This window comes from Scaptodrosophila lebanonensis, unplaced genomic scaffold (assembly GCF_003285725.1).
Source record: "Scaptodrosophila lebanonensis strain 11010-0011.00,11010-0021.00 unplaced genomic scaffold, SlebRS2 tig00000001-arrow-pilon, whole genome shotgun sequence".
Lineage (NCBI taxonomy): Eukaryota > Metazoa > Arthropoda > Insecta > Diptera > Drosophilidae > Scaptodrosophila > Scaptodrosophila lebanonensis.
This window is the reverse complement of record NW_022060529.1, coordinates 3427697-3452090: the sequence shown is the minus strand read 5'-3', so window position 1 is coordinate 3452090 and position 24394 is coordinate 3427697. Positions and strand designations below refer to the sequence as shown.

The following is a 24394-nucleotide window of genomic DNA, read 5'->3' as shown; positions in this document are numbered from 1 at the left end:
TATTTTGAAGCTACAAGTTGTACTTTTCCCTAAATTCAGTTTCGAGCAGTCTAGTACTCGTATTATTGACTTATGAACTATGTGCTTGACTGTTGGAATTGTTTTCGTTAATGTCTTACTTGGCCAACCATCCAGAAAAATACCCGCAAGTACCGCACTCACTCATCTGGGTAAAGTCGTAGAGCTGGGAACGTGATTTTATTTTGCATATAACACTAACATGTGTTTGTCCGAGCTGTCCGCCCGTTCAGCTAAGCAGCGGCAAAGTGTTCATTTCGAGTTAACGGCATTCGACATAACCATCAAATGGACGCCTCGAGTGGCAGCGACAAATGGAATATACGCAGAATCCGAATAGCAACGCACAAGGCTCTGGTTGCTAATGCTGTTGCTGTTGCCAGCTTGGCGTCCTTTATGTGTAGTTGTAACCGCTGTTGTAGTTGTTGTTGTGGGTAACACTAACATGGGGCCAAATGCCGTGACTGCCGACAGACGGCAAATCGAATAACTGCAAGGCGACAGCAACAAGCAATTTAGTTGGAACTATGGCTTGAATTGGGAAGGCGTCTGGGGTGGCATTAAGTGGAATTTGGTGGGTCGGTGTAGGGTTAGGACTGCCCAGGCGCAAAATACAGCTGTGGTCGACGGGTGTAGTAATGACAATGTTGGCATTTATGATTGAGAAATTGTGGTTGATTACGAGCGAGCTACCAGTGTTGCCATCTGGCAATAGCCACACTCCAAGAGAGTCCAGCCAAGATGGGATGTGACTAAATTGTGAAACTATTGTCGTTAGCTCAAGAAAGATCCAAGAAAGATCCAAGGTAGGGCTTTGAGAGATATCATCAATTCGAGTGGTATTGTTTAATATATTTCTTTAAAAAATATATTTTATTAATTTATTGTTTTTATTACTATTTATTATTTTTATTATTATTTATTGCTTTTATGAATATGTTGGGAATTTTCAAACTGCAGGGAATTCTTAATTCATTCCGACGATAGTAAGCGGCGTGATTCGAACCGAGGGCTATCAGTTTCAGTTTTCAAATCTCTAGTTTATAACATATTTCGAAGCAGTTTATCCTTTTACTTATTCCTATACTCTTTTAATAGCTTTTCTAAGTCCCAACTTTGCGAATTTCCTGTCTTGTGCCAAGATAGCTCAAGCGGGAACTAAATACCATTGTTAGGGTTATCGCAATCTGGCCTATTTCTGCATTTCCATTTGTATTATATAGTGTAGTATGTGCAGCCATTATGTTGGTAGTGTTAGCAAAATATGCGAGTGGGCCGAAAAATTAGGGTCATGCGTAAGGGCGTTGAGCGTCGGCGTCGGCGACATCGTCAGCGTCATTGTCGGCATCGCTGTTGGCGGCCCAGTCCTTGATGGTGGGCTAAACGAGCGACATGTTGCGAGCCAGTCAGTTAGCTGGCATCGAAGTTCCATTAGGCTTCACAATGGTTTAGCCCTTGACGCCGCCGCCCATCCTTTTAGGCACGCCCCCAATTATTGCGGGCAATGGGTTAGCTGTCTTTTTGTTTTTACACCCGTTGTGACAATAAATTTTAGCGCTCTTCATTACATTTGATAATGTGGCATTGTTCATGGGATAGTATATACTGCTCCTACTATATCCAAGTATATATGTATACTATATATGATGCCATTTCACCTGCGGCGCCATTTTGTCATTTCGCAGAAGTCATCACCTTTTGTTGTTGTATTTGTAGATTAGCACTACGTTCGCACTTTCCAGACTGCATGCTGACTGGGTGGTTGGCTGGGTGGTTGGCTGGGTGGTTGGCTAGGTGGCTGGCTTGCTGTCTGTCCGTGTGGATGTCTGCGTCGGGTTTCGCACAGTTTGAAGCGAGATTTTGTGATGCTACCAATTTGCATGCGAATTTGGCATTGTTGTCAGGACTTGAGTGGAGCTTGTGCTGGACTAATGAGCTTTCTGTCTCTCTGTCTGCTTGATTGTCTGTCTGTTCGTCTGCCTGTTATGCTCACATGTTGATTGGCTGTTTAATACTTTCCACATCACTTGATGAGCTCGTGTGTGTGTGTGTGTCTGCACGGCTTATGGTACGCCTGAGCTATTTGTATTTATGCCAACCCTTGGCTTATTACGAAATCCACTTGCTGCTCATATCTGAAGTCCATTCAATGGCGGGCAATGGTGGGAATTTGTTGTGAAGTAAGCTAAACGGAAACTGAAGTGGAGAATCTAGAATATTTCTACAAAACTAAACTGCGATTTAAAAATTGAAAGCATCCAGTCAGTTATTGAAATGTATATAACATGCTGAAGGGTTCGGAACTCATTTAGTTCCTTTGCCACGCAACATATAGTTTGTAGTTTGGTAAAATGAGAGCTTCAAATGGGTACAGATTCAAGTTCGAATTAATATAAATTTACCACCTTAATAGGGGGATTCCGAGTTACAGAGTTTACATATATCTACATAACTGTAACATATCAAATAATGATTCTTCATTAGTATGCTGTGGAGCGTCAGTATAGTTACTAAGTAGAACTTAAACTTTTAACCTGCCCGTCTGTCCTGTTTGTTGTTTGACATCTGGACTTCTAGATTACCTTATTGCCAAACGCTACTGATTTCAAGAATTTTTTGAAGTATTTTATTAAAGATTTTGGACGATTTCGATTTAAAATTTTCAACTTAAAGACAACCATTTCGATTTAAAATTTTCAACTTAAAGGCAGTGGTATGGTAAATCCCCGCTTATATAAATTTTCCACCACAGACTAGGCTTTATGTTCAGGGTTACACGAGTACATTTTTGGATTATTTTGCTTTTTCGTAAAGCGCCCAGCGGTATTTTCATTACTTTACTGGAGCGGAAATGGCAAATTAACTGCGCAAATTCACAAACACAAACCCACGTGTATGTGTAGCATTACAAGAATGATTGTGTGCGAGTGTGTGTGTGTATCTGTGTGTCTGTGTCTGTGTGTGTGTGTGTGTGTGTACTCATTTATTCATTACAATCGGACTGCTCCACTCGCGTCCACTCGACTCATTGCAACTCATTGACTCAGACGCAAGTCAATTTTGGGTTTGCCTCTTTCTGTTTGCTATTTGCGTTGCGTTGGACACTTTTTTCGCTTTTTTTCTCTCGTTGTTTTCAAGTTTTTATGTTTCAGATCCACATGCCTATATATACCATATAAGTGTGCATATGCGCTTATATTTACTTATCTTATTTGCACCGAGGCTTATATACACTTTTTGATTTTAAATAATCCATAAAAAAGCGTTTAAATATTTTGGTTCATTTCGATATTTGTTTAATCAAAAAAGTCTTCACACACAGAATTTGCGAAGACTGATCGGCTCTACACATTTTGCCACATTATTTATTATTATTATTTTTTTTATATTAACAAACCTTTCAGTATGTCAACACCACTGATTGTGCTTTTTCCGAAGTAAAGCATAAGAAAACACGTCTGCTTCCGTGGGTTTTCCAATTCCCTAACATATAAACAAGCGTCTTTGATTTTAGCATAATGTTCAACAGTTCAAAAGTTAATTTGAGCATTGTTTAAAAGTGTAAAGAAAGAGACCGTTGATTAAAAATAAAAGTATACCGCTATTGAATAGACACTGTTTAATATGCATATTGTATTGGGACCCCTGACACTACCTTACATCTTGTATAGTTGCACTTAAATTTTGAACTGACTTCGTTCTGGTGCTATAATACAAGTATATAGTAATTTCAATTTAGAGTCCTACTGGTTGTACAAATGAGGTTTTCTTTAGTACACTCTTATCTGTAGTATACTCTATATTCATACTCTATACTCGAACTAGCAATAGTACAATGTTTTGAAAGAACTAACACACTACGTTTTCAATGTGTGGTCCAAAAGCACTTCGCACTAGTGTTTTGATATAATTCAACACGTTTGTAGTTAAACATTGAGAGCGATTTAGAGTAACTTGCGGGTTTAGGAGCGAAAGCTTACAACAATAGATGTGGAGACAAAGCAATCCTTGCAAAATCGGCCCATAATTTATATGACAAACAACACAGAAACAAACATGGCTACGCGTCGTTGCATTCTGATCAACTACAACTATATACGACTCCTTCTCGGCGTTCCAAATGTCAGTCGAAAACCAAGATAGCCTCTGTGAGGGTATGATAGATAAAAAGACAAAGACAAGTCGTAGCTATGACGATGCAGCTCGTCGTTCTATGTGTATGTATATAAACAGCTCCTACAAGGCGTTCCAAATATCAGTCGAAAACCAAGATAGCCTCTGTGAGGGTATGATAGATTTAAAGACAAAGACAAGTCGGACCTGCCTACAGGCGTCATCAATGTCAGTCGCTGACGAAATGTTCATTTGCAAATCAGCCAACGCGTCATCAGCGTCATCAACAACAACAACCACAACAACAACGAATACCAACAATAACAACAAAACAAACAACAGCAAATAGAAATGTTAAATGAATCGGGCGATGCGACTGCGGCCCGTGCTCCGTGCTTCTCGTTCCGTGCTTAGCACTTGGTCAGCATTGCTTGAGAGCTATGGACGGGGCGGGGGGCAGTGGGAGGTGGGGGAGGTGGATGAATGGACAATGAGCACGATATGTAGAAAAATTTACGACTGAGTGAACCTTTGCCGAATGGAACAGACGAGAGTGGCATGTTATGGACAGTCAAAACGTATTACAAAATGCCAACGGCGGCAACGACGACGGCGATGATGAAAATGTTGTTGACGATGATGATGATGTTGATGATAAAAAACAAAAACGGAAGTTCAAAAGGTGACAATGACGACAACGACGACGTCGGAGACGAGACGATGTGACGATGTTGGCGATGACGGCCTGAATAATATTCGCAACGACTGGGGGGCTGCTGACAGACTTGGGCTCTGGCGGCAAAATTAACTTTAAACAATTAAATTTACGAGATTGTTTGTTATTGTGCTTTAGCGGCAGTGGCGGCAGATGAAAGCCGGCCCGCCAAAAGGGGTGGCAAAGGTTAGTCAAGCGCGTCTCGAAAGGGTGCATTCAGACCTAAACGGAAAACAATAAGCAATGGCCGCACATACATACATAGATATGTATACGAGTGGTACATGAAAACATAAATATTTATGTGAATAAATGTATGTTTGAAAAGCACAACTCCGAAGCAGCAGAGTCATCTCATATCTGTGTTCTTACATACATACATACTGATATATACGAATATGTACACGTATACGAGTATACTCTTATATAGTATAGCCATAAAATTTCTTTGCTTCACATTTAAATCCGTAATTTCAATTCAACTTGTCGTGTTTACACACACAATGCATAATTTATAGAAATTTGTCTGCAAACGAAACAGGCATCAGAAGCACTCGAACAGAGGGAGAGAGAGAGAGCGAGAGAGATGGCACCATCATGTAGGCTTCATAGAGTATGGGTGTGTGCGAAAGAGAGATGTTGATAAGCGCACGTAGCACGCAACGTCAAGTATACGCGATGTGGTACACCGTACACTGAGCCAACAAAGTTTTCCCCCAAACTTGCTAAACTACTTAAAACCTATAACTATAGTAGTTTTAAAAAATATTGTTTTTCAATTAGAGTTTTGTTTTACTTTATTTGTGGAGGAGATTTTACTTAATATCTTTCATAGCAGAAACCCAAAGAAGATGAAAAAGAGCATGTCTAGTGCGTCTCATGCGATTAATGCCGATTTGGATAAATTTGGAACAATGGCTTAGAAATTGTGACTACTGTTTGGTTTATATAGCTACGGTGCTCTGGACAGTATTTATGATATTCTGAAGCGAAGGGAGAGTCGGAAATATTTCAACTTAGAACTAGAAGAGTCTACAGACCAAGTTTAGTCAATGTGGGCATAGCCGATAAATTTGGATTTCTGTTCACCAAAATTCCAAGTACAACAAGAATACATGTACTTCTTTCGTTTTCAAAATTATATAGCATTCTAATGTTGAGACAGCTTTTAGAAAAAGAGGAAAGAAATTTGTATTATTTGTATAGACAATTTTCCAGCAGTTGATTCTAGCAGCGGCTCTAGAATTTCAGACTCCCAAAAATTATTGAAACAATTATGGAATTTTTTCCATCAATAATATCATACAATTTTCTACCTAAGAAGAAAAAAGTGTGTCTTTAATTTCATTGAAATTTATATTTGTTTTTAAATTCTGAATATTAATAGACGCCTTTTAATAGTACGGAGCCGATCACAGGTATGGTCAGTTATTTTAATGAAAAGAATACTTTACTACATTAAGCTTTCCGGCTTAAAGAACATATCCAGAAATGACTTTTGGAAATTTATTTCTTCAGTCCCTTCGACACAACATTGATGTCAAAAATGTTGTGAGTAGCAATGTTGTTTATCTTTCGGCAGAACATTCATATCGGTCTCACTTTTTCCACTTAGTTTCTTAGCTATAGCTATAGTATTTATATTTATTTCGTTATTCATATTCATGAATTTCAATGAGGGCTTCTCCGGGCAAGCACTTTTTGTTGTCAGTGTTGACAGGCATCGACTGCATGGCCACGCCGTCGACCACTTATATACATATATACATATATGGGGTGTGTGTGTGTGTGTTGTGAGTCGCCTCCTTGCACCCCCCACCATCAACTCACATGCTGTGTTCCATCGAAATGTGGCGCATATGGCGCACAACGTGTGCCATTGGACCCTCGCAAGCGCCTGCTCCGCCTGCCCTGCCCAGCACCACTTCAGCCATTGAGTCCAGTATATGAACAGCCACCGCCACCTCTGCCAGTACTCGATGGCTTTGACGTTGTAATGGGCCGCCACTCGGTAGTGTCTATGCTGCGACCACATACATATATAGACGTACCTATATTTATATATATATGTATATATGCAGATGTGTGTGTGTAATTGTGCCTGTATTTGTGTTAAACTCAACGAAGCTTAAAAGCTTTGTTTGCACAATGGACGACGACGATGACGGCGACGACATCGTCAACGAAGACTCAATTTTAATGTTTGCACTGTTGTTGTTGTTGTTTTAGCTGCATAGCCACCCCTCCCCCCCCCCCCACCGTTTAACAGAAAAAATGTATTTCATTTTAGCTTAATTAGTGCGCAATTCTAAAAAACATTTTCCCATCTTTTTTCGGGCATTTCAAATAAAATTGTTGGTGGTATTTAAAATGTTTAACAACGATTTTCGCTTCAAACATTTCGAGCAGCTCATCAACGCTAAACGAAAATGGTGGGACACAGATTGGTGTGTGAGGAACCTCAACCGCATACGTGTCATGCAATTGGAGCACATGATGACGTGGTATGTTGATGTTGATGCTGGGGCGCCTGTATTTCAACAATCAAAAGTGCAGCCACAGCCTCGACCTCCCCCGTCCAGCAGCATCAGCATCAGCATCAGCAGCATCAACAACAACATCAGAGAAGCCACAGCTACGAGTATTGAGTGCATCACAAGTGCCCCCAGCCGCGCCCACTTTTCACGCACACTGCCGCCCCGCTGGTCCGCCCCAAAACAACAAAATATGTGCGGCACGCTGCTCTGGCTGCCTAGCCTAGCCCAGCCACATAATCCACTTTTTGCGCTGCTTTTCTTTGCTGCACCGCACCGAACCGCCACACCCCCTTCCCCCATCTTTAGTGTCCTTCTTCTGCTCTTCGTCACTGCCTTTTGTTGCTGCAGAAATATAAAAAATAATTGGAAGTTGCTTGCAACGGCAGCAGTGGCAGCAGCAGCATCGTTGTTGACGTTTTGCTTGTTAGTTGCAGTGGCAGTTGCAGCGCTCCCCTAATTCTCCATCCCTCAGCCTCTTACCATTACCCTTATGGCCGCTCTCCCGCCAACAATGCTATCCCTCTGTGGTTAAATCTTTGCTGTTGTTGTTGCTGGTGTCGCTTGTTTGCTGGCTTTTCTTTTGATTTGACTTTTGTTTGCTTGTGATTAGGGACAGCCGAGTGAAGGAGGGGAGGGGTAGAGGGGCGAAACAGCGTGTGCGCTATTTGTTTAAGCACAAATTTAGGTTGCCTTTTGAATATACTATACATAAGTACTATACACAATATACGTGCGTACATGAGATTGACTTGCGGTTGCGTTTGAAATCACGAAAGTGAATTTCAATTAACAACATTTTTGCATGTAATTAAGAATTGGAATAACCCCAAGTCAAATTATGGATGCACTAAATGGAATTGTCCATAGAGACTGCTACTCCATTCGTTAAATCTTGAGGAGAAACATTAGATCCTCCTATTAATATTTATGGAAACATCAAATCTTTTTGTTTTTAAGTTGGCAGCACATCAGCTGTTTGCAATATTGATATCAATTTTTACAATATCCGAAATAACTCAATGAATAAGTTCGGTTAAATTTCGTATAAGGATTTGAATTTCTGCAGCCCTAACATAAAGAATGTTGCAAAGACATTCGATAAACAGGCTTCACCAAAAGCACAAAGAGGGTCGAGAAAGCGTTAAAGATAAACCAAATGCAAGTCGAATTCGCACATCAACTGATGAACAACAGGTTAAGCAAATCAATCGGTGCTCCAAGGCGTCGATCAACAAATAGTTTCCAATATAAGGAATTAAAGTTTGAAATAGTTTATACCGTTCGAAAATGCATTTTATTATTCTAAAACCTTACACACTTTTTTACAAAAAAACAAGAGAGAACGCTACAGTCGAGCAAGCCCGACAGTGTAATACCCTGTACCCATGTAAACTTCCGTCACTGAGTTATATGCGCCCATAGCAGCAGCAAAAAGAGGAAGAAGAAGAGCGAACTTGTTGCTGCAGTTTGGGGGGGTTGTACTGGCGAGAATTTGTTTCGCTAATAACTTTTCTTAAAATTGACCGAATTGAATAAAATTTTGAACAACAGTAGACAAATATATATAAATTATGTGTGCAAAGTTTGGTTTAGGTAGCATTTGAAATGTGGACGCTATTGACGAAATTCTGCAGCGGGGGAAGGGGGGGAAAATTAAAAAAAAAAAAATAAACTCGTCCTTACTCGGACCTAGGAGAATCTGGATGCCAACTTTGGTTATTCTAGCTTTTATAGTTTCTGAGATCCTCGCGTTCATCCAGACGGACAGACGGACGGACAGACGGACAGACGGACGGACAGACGGACGGACATGTCTAGATCGATTTCTCTCGTCATGCTGATCAAGAATATATATACTTTATGGGGTCGGAGATGCTTCCTTCTGTATGTTACATACTTTGCACAAACCTAATATACCCTTTTTACCCTACGGGTACAGGGTATAAAAAAAAAAACTCAATATGAGAGAATGGTGAATAAAATTAAATTTTTTTTTGTTTTTTATATAAATTTATTTACAATTTATTAAACCAGTTTTCTGCTACCAATATGGCAGCTGAAGCTAGTTGAATATTTATCGGGAAAACATGTTAATGGGTAATTGTCCATAGTATACTGCTAAAAGATACACTTAAATCTATCTACCCATCGTCATAAATACATATTAACTGCAGATATTAATGAGGTAAACATTAATTGAAATATGTACTTACAGCTACAAGTTTTGAAATTTAATTGAAGCTTTCTTTTAATATTCATTGCTGCTACATTTTCAACTACTCTTCAGACGCGTTTTGTAATTTACATCTTTAAATCTCTAAAGCCGTTCGCTGAATGCCAATGCAAGACTTTTATCTGCATCGTAACGGTGTTGTTCTGTTCTGCTTTATCCCAGAATGAATAATCCAAACTCTTTCGTTCTGCCTTGAAAACCGCACGGCGTGCTATCAACTTTGGCTCATCGTGTTCATCATCAGCATAAGCATAAACATAACTATTATTATTAACGATACAGAACTGCCTATTTAGCGTCAACAAGCTATCATAGCCATCCCCCCACCTTAACTGCCTTTTCCTGTTGCCACACTCCTACTTCTACTCGAGCCCCTATGCCTCGCACACAACCAAAACTTTAGCAGGCGATAAAAATTTGTCTACATTACCCTAAGAACAGCAACAACAACCTCGGCAGCCGCACACTTCGTTTGGCATATGCTGTACCCAAGCACTTCCCAACCCACCCAACTCCCCCAACATATACATACCACTATCTGGCCCTGTATGGGCCACAACTCAGTCCCTTGCCAGCAAATCTTAAAGTTTGTGGTATTTACTATTCGTCCACCCTTTCCACATAAAGCCTTGGCAAAGAAAAAAAGAAGAACTGTGGCAAAAAATGAACCACTTGATGCCCCGACAGTTGCATACCCTTTGGCATTATATGCTGGCAAAATAGAAAAAGAAATATTACCAGTGTCCTTACTATTCCTCTCAGATGGTAACCTAGATAAAAATTGATTGGGTTTAAAACTGAAGGGATTTCCACACTGGTTGGGAATTTCTAGTGCTACTTTAGAAGAAGACATTCAAGGGCGAGATATTTAGACAAACAGAAAAAGAATTCTCAACAAAATTCGACCTGTGTTGTCTTCACTGGACACACAAGACTATTTCGAATTATTTTTAATTGGATTGCCTTGGAAACTAACTCTGAGCTTCAAAGAAATGGGCTCCCAGACTCTATCCAATGGAAGAGTCGTTTTGCACCAGGCCTTGAAGCCTATTCAATTATTTAATTTTTCTTCCTTTCATAAGCAACACGCCATTTCTTACAAATCCTTTCTGGAAGGAATATGTAAGGGTCTCGTCATGGCGGCCTTACAGTTCTCATTTTAAGCCTTCGAGACATGCGGCAGAGGCAAGACTCGCGCCCACCTTATCAGCCCTTCGCCGCCTTCGTTACAATTTGTGGCAAAAAGCTTAAAGTCCTGCCCGACGACGAGAACGACAGGAGCATGCGACTATGTAGTTCTGAAGTGCGCATGTCCTCTGGTTCGCCTTCTTTCCGCTATCATTTCCATTTCCACCTCCACTCCATCTTTCACGTCTGCCTGTTCCCTCCCGCCCTGCCTTCAGTGATTGTCTCGAACTTGGCTCTGGGCTCTGGTGCCTTCCTTGTCTTCTTGTCAAGCGGCTCCTCAATTATTGAAAATGTTTGAAGTTTTTAGCCGTTGTTAATTGGCCGCTCTTTGCCACTTGCCGCTGCTATTGTTGTTGGTTAGTTAGTTAGTTGATGTCGCTTGACTCTAATGAAGCATTGGAATTTGTAGTGCCATCACAATCACAATTCACATTATTTTTTACTTGGCTTCGATTTCAGCAACTTGATCGAATTAACTGATTTTCCAATAAACAAATAGGGAGGCGCGCACAAATAAATAAATAGAGTAAAATTTAATTTCATTAAATGACGACGACTGCGACGTTGACGCTTGCGCTGACGTCGGCGCTTAATTGAATATTGTCGTCTCCAAGTGTGTTGCTTGTGTTATTGTTTCTACTTTTTGTTGTTGTTTTTTTTTTCTTATTTCTTATTTTTTGTGTCGTTCGGCGTAACGTCAAATGCACAATGGCGTCGTCGTCGACGATGGCGACTATAAAAATCAACTTGACGACAAGCTAAGAAAATGGCAATGAGAACAAAAGCAACAACAATAACAGCGGCTATACTCGTATAGTATAGTCGTAGAACGAAAACAAAAACTGTGCAAAATCGACGTCGTCGGTTGCACATCAAAATGAAATTTAATTAAGTTGATTGCAAATCGTAGGGGCAATGAAAAGTGCAACCCTGAGCTTGCAATCGGAAAATTATTGATGCTGCATGGTTACACATACTGTAATACTTATTGGTGCAGTGCACTCCACACTACGGATATTAAAGATATGTATATGGACCTATTTTAAGGATTTAAATTTTTTCTTTACTTTCGTACTCCCATTGCCCATCAATCAATTATTCAGCATTTGCACTAACATTTCAAGCTTAGTAACTGACTAGAAACTTTAACATAGTTGTAGATATCTAAGTTGTAGATATCTTAGTAGTATTGTGTGTCACCTGCCTTCAGACTCGAACTTTCCACCGACACATCTTCCTTTCAAAGCACCATATCATTGCTGTCCTACAAAAGATTACATATTGAGAATCTTGTTTTCATACCTGGTGTATACATAAACCGGTAGATCAAATGCTTATTGAAATGCTCATTCTAAAAAATTTTGCTTTGGGACTAACAATATTACTTCATTTAAGCCATTAGTGCAAGAAATATATTAATATTTTGAAGAGTTGTACACTCTTTAACATGGTTAGTCATTATCAGGCAAATGTAGATTTCAACAACACTACTAGAAAAATTGTTCCAGACACGTATTTTTTTTAAATCTCGTGGCCGTACTGTCCATGTCCATCAACTACAAAAAAAGGAGTACAGTTTTCGTTAAAGTACACCTGCCTGCACTAAGGCAAAGATAACTTCTTAGCTCTTGGCATTCAAAATGTAAGCTATGTTTGTATTTAGACTTAGATTTAGATTCCATTTGATTTGTAAGAGTAATACGAATTCGTAGCGCCAACCTGCCATTAGCTCGCTCTAGTTAGTTTTAAAGTTTACTTGCTCAGCGTTTTCGTTTGAAAATAGTTATCGGAAAAGCTGGCAATCTTCGAACTAGTTGCGAGAAGTGTGTTTTAAGTTTCCAGCTTCATCTTCATTTTACTTCACGAAATATCCTAATCAAAACAAACACTGCTTTAATTCATAATAATATTTTCGTAAATTCTCACAACATTAACTTAAAAGGTTTTCTTATTATAAGACTAATATTAGACTTTTATAAGACTTTTAGGATGATAAAAGAGATGGATTATATGTTCTAAGCAGTTACCCATATTTGCGGTTAGAAAATTAACAACAACAATATTTGCTGTTTTGCCAATTTATACATATATGTATATTATTTAAAATGTTGCAGTCGCATAATAGTAGGCTGAAATGTATATGGAATTACTGGTATCTGCTCTATAGTCCAAGTATTGTTAAATGGTGCTGCTGCTATTGTTGCTGTCACTGAATTTTATTGTTGAGCTAATTGAATTTGTCAGCACATCGCCTGCTGTTAGCTATCACTTGCATTTGATCACATAATTTTGCTATTTTTCACAGCGTTTTTTATATTTGATGCGAAAAATGTCAAATCCATAATTTAAATATTTTAATGTTGTTGTTGTTGTGTTTTTTTTTTTAAAATTGTATCACACTGTGGGGCTCATTGTCGATGATTTATATTTCCACTTACGTGTAATATATATTAATTAATTTATAAAACATATGCGACGTGAGTGCCGCTTGACAACAGCAATAACAGTTTAAATTTCTGCTGTCTTTGGGGGTCAACAGCGCGTATGTGTAATGAGTATTACATATACGCACTGTTGATTTATGAAGAAGATGGCAGCACTTAAAAAATAGCCTGCACTTAATTTATGCACGTAAATTGAGTAGCCACAGCGCTCGTGGCTTATTTCCCCAATAAATTTGCTGTGTATTTTTATTAGGCGACAATGTAAACAATGAAAATGCATTAACAGTCTGCCCACCCACAAATACAACGGGCACGCTTTATTGGTCGCAAATTTAATGCAATAATCTATAATTACATTATTGTAAGTGCTTTAAATAGGGCGTCCTGTTAGTTAGCAGCACTTTATTATGAAGTTAGCAGTGAGCTGTTAAAGATTGCCCCAAAACTACTTACTTCTATGATTTCGAGTGATTTTGTTGTTGTCATTTTAGTTGGCTAAGTTTCTTGTAACTTTACATATACACGTGAACGCACACCAGCATTATTGCGCTCTCTCTCTCTCATGCTCTCCTTCTGACGCATACTCTCTCATAGACAAAGAGCCTACACAAGCGCTCTGTAATTTTTAATAGCAATTCTGCTGCCATTTGCGGCACATTTCGAGCACAATTTTCATTTTTGTTATGCCCACATATTTATTTTCATTGGTACCCCCCTTCGCGCGCTCTCCATAAAACTGTGTTGGACGATGGGAGGGAGGATGGGGGGACGCACTTTGTTTTGTTTATTTTGGCGTGAGTGCTGCTGCTGCCAGCGAGAGAGTGAGTGTGGGTGAGCAAGTGTGTCTGCCACCACCAGTGAGCATACGTTGGCGCTCTTTGCGATATTGTTGTTGCTGGCATACCATTTTGCCGTTATCAGTGGCAGACTTTCAGCCAACCTGCTGTCGTTTTCTGCCAACGTCAGTCGACGCGCGTCTGCGGCTCAACGGTGACGTTGTTTTCGCAGTCGCCGTCACCGTCGCCGTTGCTGCCATTGCCGTTGCCGTCTCTGTCGCCATGCATCACAGAAGCTAATTTTGGATTTCTAAGCGGGCAGAAATATTTTTAGCTTTGTTTGTGCGCACAGCTAAATGCAAATTTCTTTCTTTTATTTTCCTTTTTTCAATTGTTCGCCTTATTTGGACACTGCTCGTTGATTTATCATTAAATTGTGTTTACTCCGTATTTGCAGCTAATCAGTTTTTCACTAAATTTTCTCTTTTTCTCATTACAGGTAAGTCACTTATGCGCCGCATAATGTAATTCGAAAGTAAAAGTAAGCGTAAGTATATTAAAGGATATGTTTTGTATAAATGAATCAAAAGTTACACAAAATTGCCGTGTATTTAAATAACTAAGCACAGTCAAAGGTGTCCATATTCGGATATAGCTTTATATTTTCGATTTAAGGAAACTGAAGCTATATACTTGACACAAGTAATAATAATAGAGAACACACCAACTCTCTCAAGTTTCTACTCTTTAGACTAAACCAAAGCTGTTGTTTTGTTCCTTGCTTTGTCCTGCTTTAAATCATTTTTAAATTTTTCCCTTTTTTTTTGCCGACTATGATTGAATTTATAGATGCTGTACTTCTAATAGCTGACTTTTGTTATATCTTAGTTCTAACATTTAAATCCCAAGTCTCCACAAACCTGATTGCAATTTGACTATCAGTTCAACAAAGCACAGTTAAGCACACACTAACACAAACATATCTCTACATATACATTGACGTATGTATGAATTTACACATCCTTGTATGTTTATATACATACATATACATTTATATTCATACATATAGTATATAGATGAAAGTGTATGCGGTAGCTAGAATTGTGTCAACAAGTAAACAAACGAAGCCACTTATTAAAGGCCAAGCCAAGACGCCCAACGCCAATAGCCACAGTTGCAGCCACATAATAAATACACCTCCCCCCTCCTCGCTGCCACTTCTGCTGCCGCTCTCAACGCCTTCCTCTACCCTGCAGATGCATTGCAACTGTTACTGTTTGTGCTTCTTCTTTCTCACATTTTCCGAGGCAGTGGCAGCCGCCACACACATTCATATATACATATACATATGTATGTTTCTATATGCATATAAAGATGTGAGTTTGTATATATGTACATATGTATGTAGTTTTATTTGAAGTGTTTACATTTTTCGTTTGAATTATCTTTGGATTTTTCATGTTTTTTTTTTACTACTATGTATTTTCACTTACGTTTCGATATTTTATTTTCGATTTGCTGGCCGCTTCATTTTATATCTGTAGGCTAATTTTAGTTTGTATCTTTCATTTACATTTCAATTGAAAGTCTTTTGCATTTTCTTAGATGCTCGACTGTACTTACATATGTACATAAATATTTGAACGTATGTATGTATGTATTTACGATTATGTGGGCTTGTGTGTTTGCCGGCGCCTTTTAATTTGTATAGTGCGTCAAGCGGCACCACAAAGTGCTCAAAGATAATTAGAGAAAACTTTAAGCAATTTGTTACAGACAAGTTGTTCGACCTAATTTTTAAATAATTTTAGTCATTTCTGTTACTCCGGAAAACAAACAGCCTATTAATAACAACAGATCATGGCACATTACTCTCAAAATCCATTGCAAATTCAATCAGCATTATTTATAAACGAATAAAAGAGAAGTATTAGTTGTGCTACCAATATATACAACTCCAAGGTAAATTCTTTAATATGTGTAATATGTACTCTGTAAATGAATTGTAATTTATTTCTTGGCATCTACAAGAGCGGCTCAATTATGGCTCAAAAACATGATTTCTCAATTAACAGTATCTTAGCTGTTACTTCACTGTTAACTCTTAACAGAGACAGTCATCTTGTCTTGCTATTTCTTCTGTTTTTGCTGTTAACTAGTACATATAAACCGTAACTTGATGGCTGGCGCTCGAGCCCAGTTTCAGTCACAATTAAAGCGTAGTCTATAAAGTTTTTATACTCTGTACATGAAATGTACAAGAGTATATTAGGTTTGCGGGAGCTGAAAAATGTAACAGGCAGAAGGAGGCGTGGCAGACCCCACAAAGTATATATATTCTTGATCAGCATGACGAGACGAGTCGATCTAGCCCTGTCTGTCTGTCTGTCCGTCTGTCCGTCCGTATGAACACCTGGATCTCAGAGACTATAAGAGATAGAGACACCAAATTTTGCACGAAGATGCGTTATGTGTGTATTCTATACGAGTTTGTTTTATTTTTTTGATTTTCCCCCCCACATCCCCCCTATGGGGGTTTTCCCGATTTTCCATTCGTATAATCGCCTATATCTCGGAGACTATAAGACCTAGGAACACCAAATTTTAGTCCCAGATGCCTTATGTGAATACGCAGAAAATGTATATTTTGGAATTCCCCTCCCTTCCCCCTTTACCCCGCAAATCGTAACTCCCGTAATTCTTGGAATTTCGAACTAAAATTTTGGAAATACCCCCAGTTAGTTATTATGTGTCCGTATGCCAAATTTCATTATGATAGACCAATTTAACAAGAAGTTATAGCCATAAATATATTTGCTGATGCAGCGCTGCTGCAGCGCTGCTGCAGCGCTGCTCAAGCGCTGCCCGCGGCTGTTGTTGATGTTGCTGTTTGGTTGACTGCGAAAATGCTTACACAGACACGAATAGATGCGCATAGGCATACATACACTCACACAGACGCAATTGCTATGTAAATGTGCAATTATACACCCTTTACGTGAGTTCGAATACCGAGAGAGGTAAAATCGATCAAATTTTTTTTTTTATTTTCTTAATTTTTTTTATTTTCTATAATTATTGTAAACATATGTACAGAGTATTTCAAAGTCGGGACACCCGACTTTAGCTTTTTTACTTGTTATTTACCATGTTTGAACAACAAAAGCAGCAACCACAACAACAACGCAGCACGAGCAACACCAAATCCCTTGAAGCGTTGAGTTTTTGCGTCAGTTTGTTTGTCTACGCTTCGATTTGGTTTTGCTTTGCTTGCTCACCTTCGGCTCGTCGCCTCGTTCGGCTTCAACAGGAACAGTGGAGAGGCAGAGGAGGAGCCAGAAGTGGCTCGTGTTGTTACATTTGAATAAGCACGCTACTCTGTTGCTGTTAAGATTCGCTGTTAGATTTTGTGCTATTATTGCTGCAGCAGCAGTAGAAGCAGCAAAAGCAAATTTTTGGCATGGCGCGCATTTTGACAGTCGCGGTTCGTCGTTGTTGTTGTTTTTTTTTTTATTTTTGTAGTGTTGGGGGGTTAAGGAGTGTTCGTTGTTGCTGTTCGGCTCGATGCGAAATAGTCATTTATCATGAAGCACTGTGGCATTACTTACAACAGCCCCCGGGCCGCATGAACGGCCCTCACCCCATCCCAGACCATCCGATGCCCAGGCCATAAATATCATATTAAATATTTGCGCTAGAGTCTCAGCCAACATCGTCGTCGTCGTCGCTGTCGCTGTCGTTTGTATTAGCGCCAAATGTAGTCTGTTTATCTCGCTAGTTATTGTTTGTACTCATGTAGAAAGGCAGTTCTCAGTTGGTTGATAGGTAGGTGGAAGGGGGCGGCAGATTGGTGTAGTGTGTGCTGTGGTGTGGTGCGGGCAAAAATGACGCGGTGGTTGCAAACTTTTGTGGCACTGCCAGTTGATTGGATTGCTTTTCCAGCCTTTGAGATGATACTGTATGTATGTACTGATTACTATGTACTACATACGCAGCTTCATTGTTGTCGTGCGTGCCATGTGATTTATATGTCCCCAGTGCTGATATGGCCTATAGATGTGTGGGACTAGAATTGACGTAGAGATGGGCGCGTGCCAAGAACAGGTAGTTTCCAGCCGATTCTCCATTTAATGGCATATCTCTTAAAACCAGTTTTAAAGAGCTGCCTGAATATTTTAGTACTGGTATTTAAAGTAAATACATTTTAGCACCCATTACTTTTTATCAACAATTAGATATTTATTGATGCTTCGAAATACCTAAAATCAATAAAAGTTACAATCGCCTGTTATATTCAAAATCAGGTGAAATTGAAAGCATTATCAGATTGCAGTGTTGTTCAGACCCTCTATCGAACATTCCCTTAAAAAAATTCAAGCTGAAAATCGTACCTCTAGGGTTATCAGTTTTTCCTAGCAAGCTATGCTAATAGCTTTACTTTTTGAGTATTTTCCTTTTCCATATCTATCATTTACGCACAAAACTTTTGGCAAATTACTTATACAAAAAAAGTATTCAAAAATAGATCTGTAACTCCAATTCCAAACTTGGATTCCACAAACTCTACAGCAAGTACAAAAATGATGCAAATGGAACCGATCTTTGGGTGTGGATTTGAGGTTTTCGGCCGAGTTCAGGGTGTACGCATGCGCAAACAAACTTGTGAACTTGCCAATATGAATGGAGTGCGCGGCTGGGTGATGAACACGGACAATGGCACTGTCATTGGCCAGCTGGAGGGTACGTTGCCGAAAGTAAACGAGTTGAAGTTTTGGCTTCTCAATTTTGGGAGTCCCCGGGCCATTATAGAACGTGCAGTGTTCACACCAACGAAGGAGATAACCGCGCATACCTACAAAGGATTTACCATACGCTACCATGATGACAGAAATTCAACGAATCGTCCCTAGAGTTGCAGAATGTGTTTGTTCTTGTTGGGTTGTGGATTCACAAGTTGCAAAATTCCATCCCTTTCAATATATATATATATACATATATACCAATTTAAAAGCCTATATAGTACAACAAATATAGGGAGATTTTGAGTGCGTTCCATTACTGTCTTTCCTTTACTTACCAACTATTTGTTTGTCTGGCTGCCTGTTCTGCGGCATCATTTATAAAACTCATACACGGGGCCACCTACTAATTAAGCATTGCAAAGAAATATAGACATTGCTGAGCGTAAACACACACAAATATATAATATATATATATATATATAATTTTTATATATATGTATATGTAGACAGACAAACACCTGCAGTCGACTGCGTCTACATTTCCAGTTGAGCGCTGCCCCAAACTGGCAATGAGTTTTTACGAGGTAACGCAGAGGCAACAAAAAAAAAATACAACAATATAGCAACAACAGGCCAGGCAATGTAGTTGCTGTGTTGTTGTCGTTGTATTTGTTGTACTCAATGCCCTCCATGGGTCGCTGACTACGAAACGGCGCTGGGCACTGCGCATAATCACAGCAAAATCAAACAAATCAACATACTCGTACGAACGACAGTTGTAGCATAAAGCGGCCCAGCCTAACAGTGCCAGCAGATCTAACAGCAAGGCAACTCTAACAGGCAGCTCTAACAGGCAACTCTAACAGGCAACTCTAACAGGCAGCTCTAACAGAGAGTACGGCAACAAAACCGTTTTCATGCGGTGGAAAAGGGACGTGTGAAAGCACTCAAAAAAAAAAGAAGCAAATAATACTTTTATACACACATATAAATATTTACCAACTTATGCTATTACAGTCCCTGAAGAAACCATAAATATGAATATATAGTATAAACTGTAAGTGTGCATCTTGAACGTCTGTTAAGCGGATATGGAGTCTATGTCAGATTAAACCACATCAACAGCTCCGAAACAGTGGACCGCCAAGTTCTTCTCTCTTATGTTAACAACTTTATAACCATTACTGAGCTTTAGAAATCTCTCAATGAGACGGCTAAGCACTTAAGGTATTTCCGGAAAGGGCATAGTAGCGACGAATTTTAGGTCTATATTTTGGCAGTCGCCGAATACGAAAAACTCATTAAATAACAAGTATCAAAAGCAGGAAAAGTATTTATATTATGATGGAATTACATGAACGAAGCTTTATATAAGAAAAGAATGAGTATTAAGCCGAAATGTATCCATTCAAATGTTTAAAAAAAAATTGTGAATGGCATTTGAGAATAGCCAGCTATAATTTTCTATGCATGTCTAACAAAATCGATATTGCTTCCCAAAACGTAATAAGAGCTTATCTTAATACATTTGTATTTCAACAGTGTAGTCATGAGTTTATTTATAAATGGGAAGTTATCCAACATATTTTTGTAATGTCTGTGAAATTCGTCAAAATATTGAGATAACGCTATTGACGTAGCTTGTTCCTAGACAAAGCAACAAGCCTTACTCGTTTTTAGTCGAGCTTTTTCTTGTTCTCGAAATATTCTTAAGTCACGTCTGAGGACAAAACATATCAGAATCGACGCTACGTAATCGCATATAGAAAAGATTGCAGGCAAGCCGATGGGAATTGTGGGTCTCAAGACTTTGAGGCGAAGTGGACGAAGCGACTGACGACGATGCTGCCGTCGCTGCCGACAACGTGTACGACGCCTGTGTGTGTTGTCAGCTTCGTCGCGAAGGTAACAGGCGCTCATAGACAATGAAGAAGAATTGGCCGAAATGGTCATGCAACAAAAAACCAAAAAAAAGTGGCAATAACAGCGACTACAATAACAGCAACAGCAGTGGCAGCGACAATGGACGACAACAAACGAAACCTGCTGCGGAATTTTTATAGGTTAAGCTGCAAAGTGCGTCCGTCGTTTGGGGGCTATGTTGCTTTTACTAGTTTCAGCCGGCCGGTGTCAGTGGCATTTTTTGTAACAGCGCAGCTGAGCATCAAAGAATGACACACACACAGAGAGAGAGAGAGAGAGAGAGAGAGTGTGCGTGTATGTCTGCCCGAGAGAATGAGAGGAAACGTTTTAAATACAGCATGCGTGAGAGCAACAGCTTCAATTTGAGTGAGTTTTTTGCCTCTTTCCTTTCCATTGCTGTACCTCCCTACACTAACTCACATACATATACATATTTATATATGTATATATATGTCTCCCCTTTTGCTCCCTTCTCGAGGACATTCCTTTGCGCATTCCACGCGTTGCCGTTGCCTGCCACGCATTGCGTTTGTTCCTTCCTTCTCGCCGCCTTTACTTCAATGCCTACTTCCGGTGTCACTTCCTTATTTAGTTGTTTACGTTGTTGCTTTGCCTAATCGGCGTTAGAAGTCACACACACGCACACGAGTACACACTTACACACATATCAATTGGCAATTGGTTGCTTGGCTGCCATCCTTGTGAATTGTAAGCAAAACATATGACGGCGAAATTCAATTCCTCATCCATATCCATATCCATATGTATACTATATAATGCCTTTGGCACTTGTAGCTCGACTAGTATAAGTTTTTCGGGTACACTTTTTCGCCAGTCAACTCATTTTAACAACCATCAAAGAAATTCAATTCGCTTAAAAGGACTGACAAAAAATGTATATGAGGAAAATATGCATAATAAGTAATAACAGAAAACATGCCGCCTTGTAGTCATTACCTACGTTATTATTAGGCTATTAGTAGTAATCAAATTTATAGCACACTTTGCGACAGCAACACAAACAAATTCAAGCACACATAGACAGAGAGACACACATACACACACATATATATTAATACAAGCACTCACATGGCAACGGGAAAAACAAAATGGAAAGCAAGTCACAAACTTTCATGACGCCAAAAACAAAATTATTACAACATTATTGCTAGAAACACACGACAGACGGGGACGACGAAACGCGAAAAAGGCGCAAGAAAATGAAAATTGAAAATGAGTTGGATAGGGGCGAGGGTGGTTGGCGGGTAAGAGAGCCTGAGGTCGTCAACATACATAAATGCAAACACTTTATACAAATATTTGTGTCATTAAACAAATGACAAACGAATTGGTTTGAACATGAAAGCTGTAAGAGCAGGAGAAAGAGCAAAGGAGGCGCTCCGAGAGCTGGGGGCACAGTTTGGTGGTAAAGGCAAAGCGACAGATGACGACGACGACTGCGAGGCAACGTCGCATGCAACAAACGGCGCGTGTTGCGCTGTGCGAGAGCTTGGACAACGGACAGGCTGACGACTTAACATTGCCATTGCTGTTGTTGTTATTGTTGCTGTCAGTGCAGCCGCCCAAGCCGCCCCAAAACGCGCTTTGCACGCAAACGCGCACGCCATGCAACTAAACTCTGAGGCAGCGTCAACAAGGCAGTCAAACAAAAACATTAACATTGCCTGATAAGCCACACAACAGATGTATGTTAGTTAACATAAGCAGCATTGGCCGCCAACCGACTACCCACCCCCAACAAGAGCGCATGCAAACGCTTTACATTGCCGAGAAAAAAATACAATAAATTGCTTGGCTTTTTGTTGTTGTCGTAGCTGTCGTGTGGATTGTCGCTGTTAATGGTGCTGTTGCTACTTCTGCTGCTGCTGCTGCGGCTGCGGCTGCGTTTGCAACAGAGTCCAATTCAACAATGAAAAACAAACTTTCTCGCTGCTTCTGCTGCTGCCGACGCTTGCGGGCCGTCGCTTCGTGCTGCTTCGCTGACAGCGGCTCGTGCCAGTACTCAACCGACTGCCAAACGGCTCACGACACCAAAGCGGCCAACAGCAGCACCAGCAGCAGCCAGCAACTAAAGGCAGCTCTATATTTAAAAGCAAAGCCAAGCAGCAAAAAATCAAACCGAAAAAGCAAAAGAAAAGCGCCGCTCGCATTCACATTCGCATTGTGTGTGTCTGCCTCTGTTATTATTGTTGTAGATTACGGCCAAGTAATAGTTAAAAAAAAAATACAACAAATATATCGTGGTAGCAATGCAGCAGCGGTACAAAGTGTTTTAATTACTTAAAGTTGTATGCAAGCTAAACAATAACAAAAGAAGTAAACATAATTGTGTGGTCATGAAAATGTAAAATAAAATTCAAATTGTTGTATTGTTTTTTGTTTTGGTTTCAACGAAACTTCGAAAACCGTTCAAAAATGTGAAATAAAAGCCATTCGAAAATATTACTGCAGTGCAAAAAGAAATATCTCAAAGAATTTTAACGGTTTTCTCGATTCAAAACAAATTCGAAAAACAAAATATTTATAATATGAAGCCATAAAAAATGTATATGCTTGAGAAATTTTATAAAAATTTTATGAAAGCCTCTTTTAAAGTGCCTGTTATATAAAAACATAAAAAAAAAATGAAATGCATATTTTGTGAAATGAATAAAGAAAAAATTCTAAAAACTTTCCAAAAACGTTCTTGGGTGACGAAAGTTGCTAAAATTTCTTGCTAAAAATTTGTTCCAAGAAAGCTCGACGAGATAAAACCATACAGTTTTTAGTTTACTATATTTATGTGCTTAAGAAGATTTTCCACACTTCTTTGATGACTTTGGAACAAAAAACGTTTTGCTGTTAGATTATTGGAAATATTGGTGATAACAATTTTGTTAAAAGAAACAACTCAAACGTCATTTAAATTTCATTTAAAAAACAGTCGTTTTTACTCTCCTTTTATTTTTGAAATAACGCTTTTACCTGCCTGAAATGGAACTTTGATCTTACAATGAAAAATATTGGCATTTTTATATTCAGAAAAGAAAATGATGCGCCGCGCTGTCTAAAAAATTTGCAAGCTTCTCTGTCAGCACGCTCGTATCTGTGTCGCAGTGTGTGTGTGTGCTGGTATCTATCAGTGCTTTAGTATATACATATAGATGTGTGTGTGTGTGTGTTTGTGTGTGCGAGTGCGTGCCAGCGTTTCTAGCAGTATCTATGTATCTGTTTATTTATTTGACATTTGTTTTGAAAAATTATGCATAGCGAATGCAAATTTATTAGGTGCAGACTTATTAGGCAGTCCGTACGTCCATCCGTCCGTTCAACACACTCACTCACACATACTATACATGCCGAAATACTTATAAAAAGATTTTCCATAGCTTCCTCGGAGGAGACGCAAAATTAAAAACATAAATCAAACAGCAAAATAAATCAACAGAAATGGCGCAAAGTGTGGCCAATTTTGTGAACACACAGCTTGAGAGTGAAGTGAACTGAAGTGCAACAATTTGCAAGCAGCCCCAAATAAATATGGCAATTAATTACCGCTAGCAAAATTGACAAATCATTTAAAGTGCGAATATAAATTGTGTGATTAATAAATTTGAAATAATTGCTCAAAATAAATGGTCTGCGGTTGCATCTTATGCTTCCATTAAAATAATTGTGACATGAATATTCTTATACAAATATTAT

The 24394-nt window shown here is 39.2% G+C and overlaps 2 protein-coding genes across 2 annotated transcripts in view; both read left to right on the top strand.

The window, feature by feature from the left end:
- The window catches only part of LOC115634590 (neurogenic protein mastermind), a 122709-nt gene that overhangs the window by 54510 nt on the left and 43805 nt on the right, over positions 1 to 24394 (top strand). The window lies entirely within an intron of this gene.
- On the top strand, positions 18524 to 19079 carry LOC115622146 (acylphosphatase-2). Its single transcript, XM_030516017.1, has one exon. It carries the CDS (start codon positions 18605 to 18607, stop codon positions 18932 to 18934), a length of 330 nt encoding a protein of 109 aa, XP_030371877.1. The 5' UTR covers positions 18524 to 18604; the 3' UTR covers positions 18935 to 19079.

Excerpts from the sequence above, each read along its gene's own strand:
- LOC115622146 (XM_030516017.1), top strand. The coding sequence starts at position 18,605 with ATGATGCAAATGGAACCGATCTTTGGGTGTGGATTTGAGGTTTTCGGC.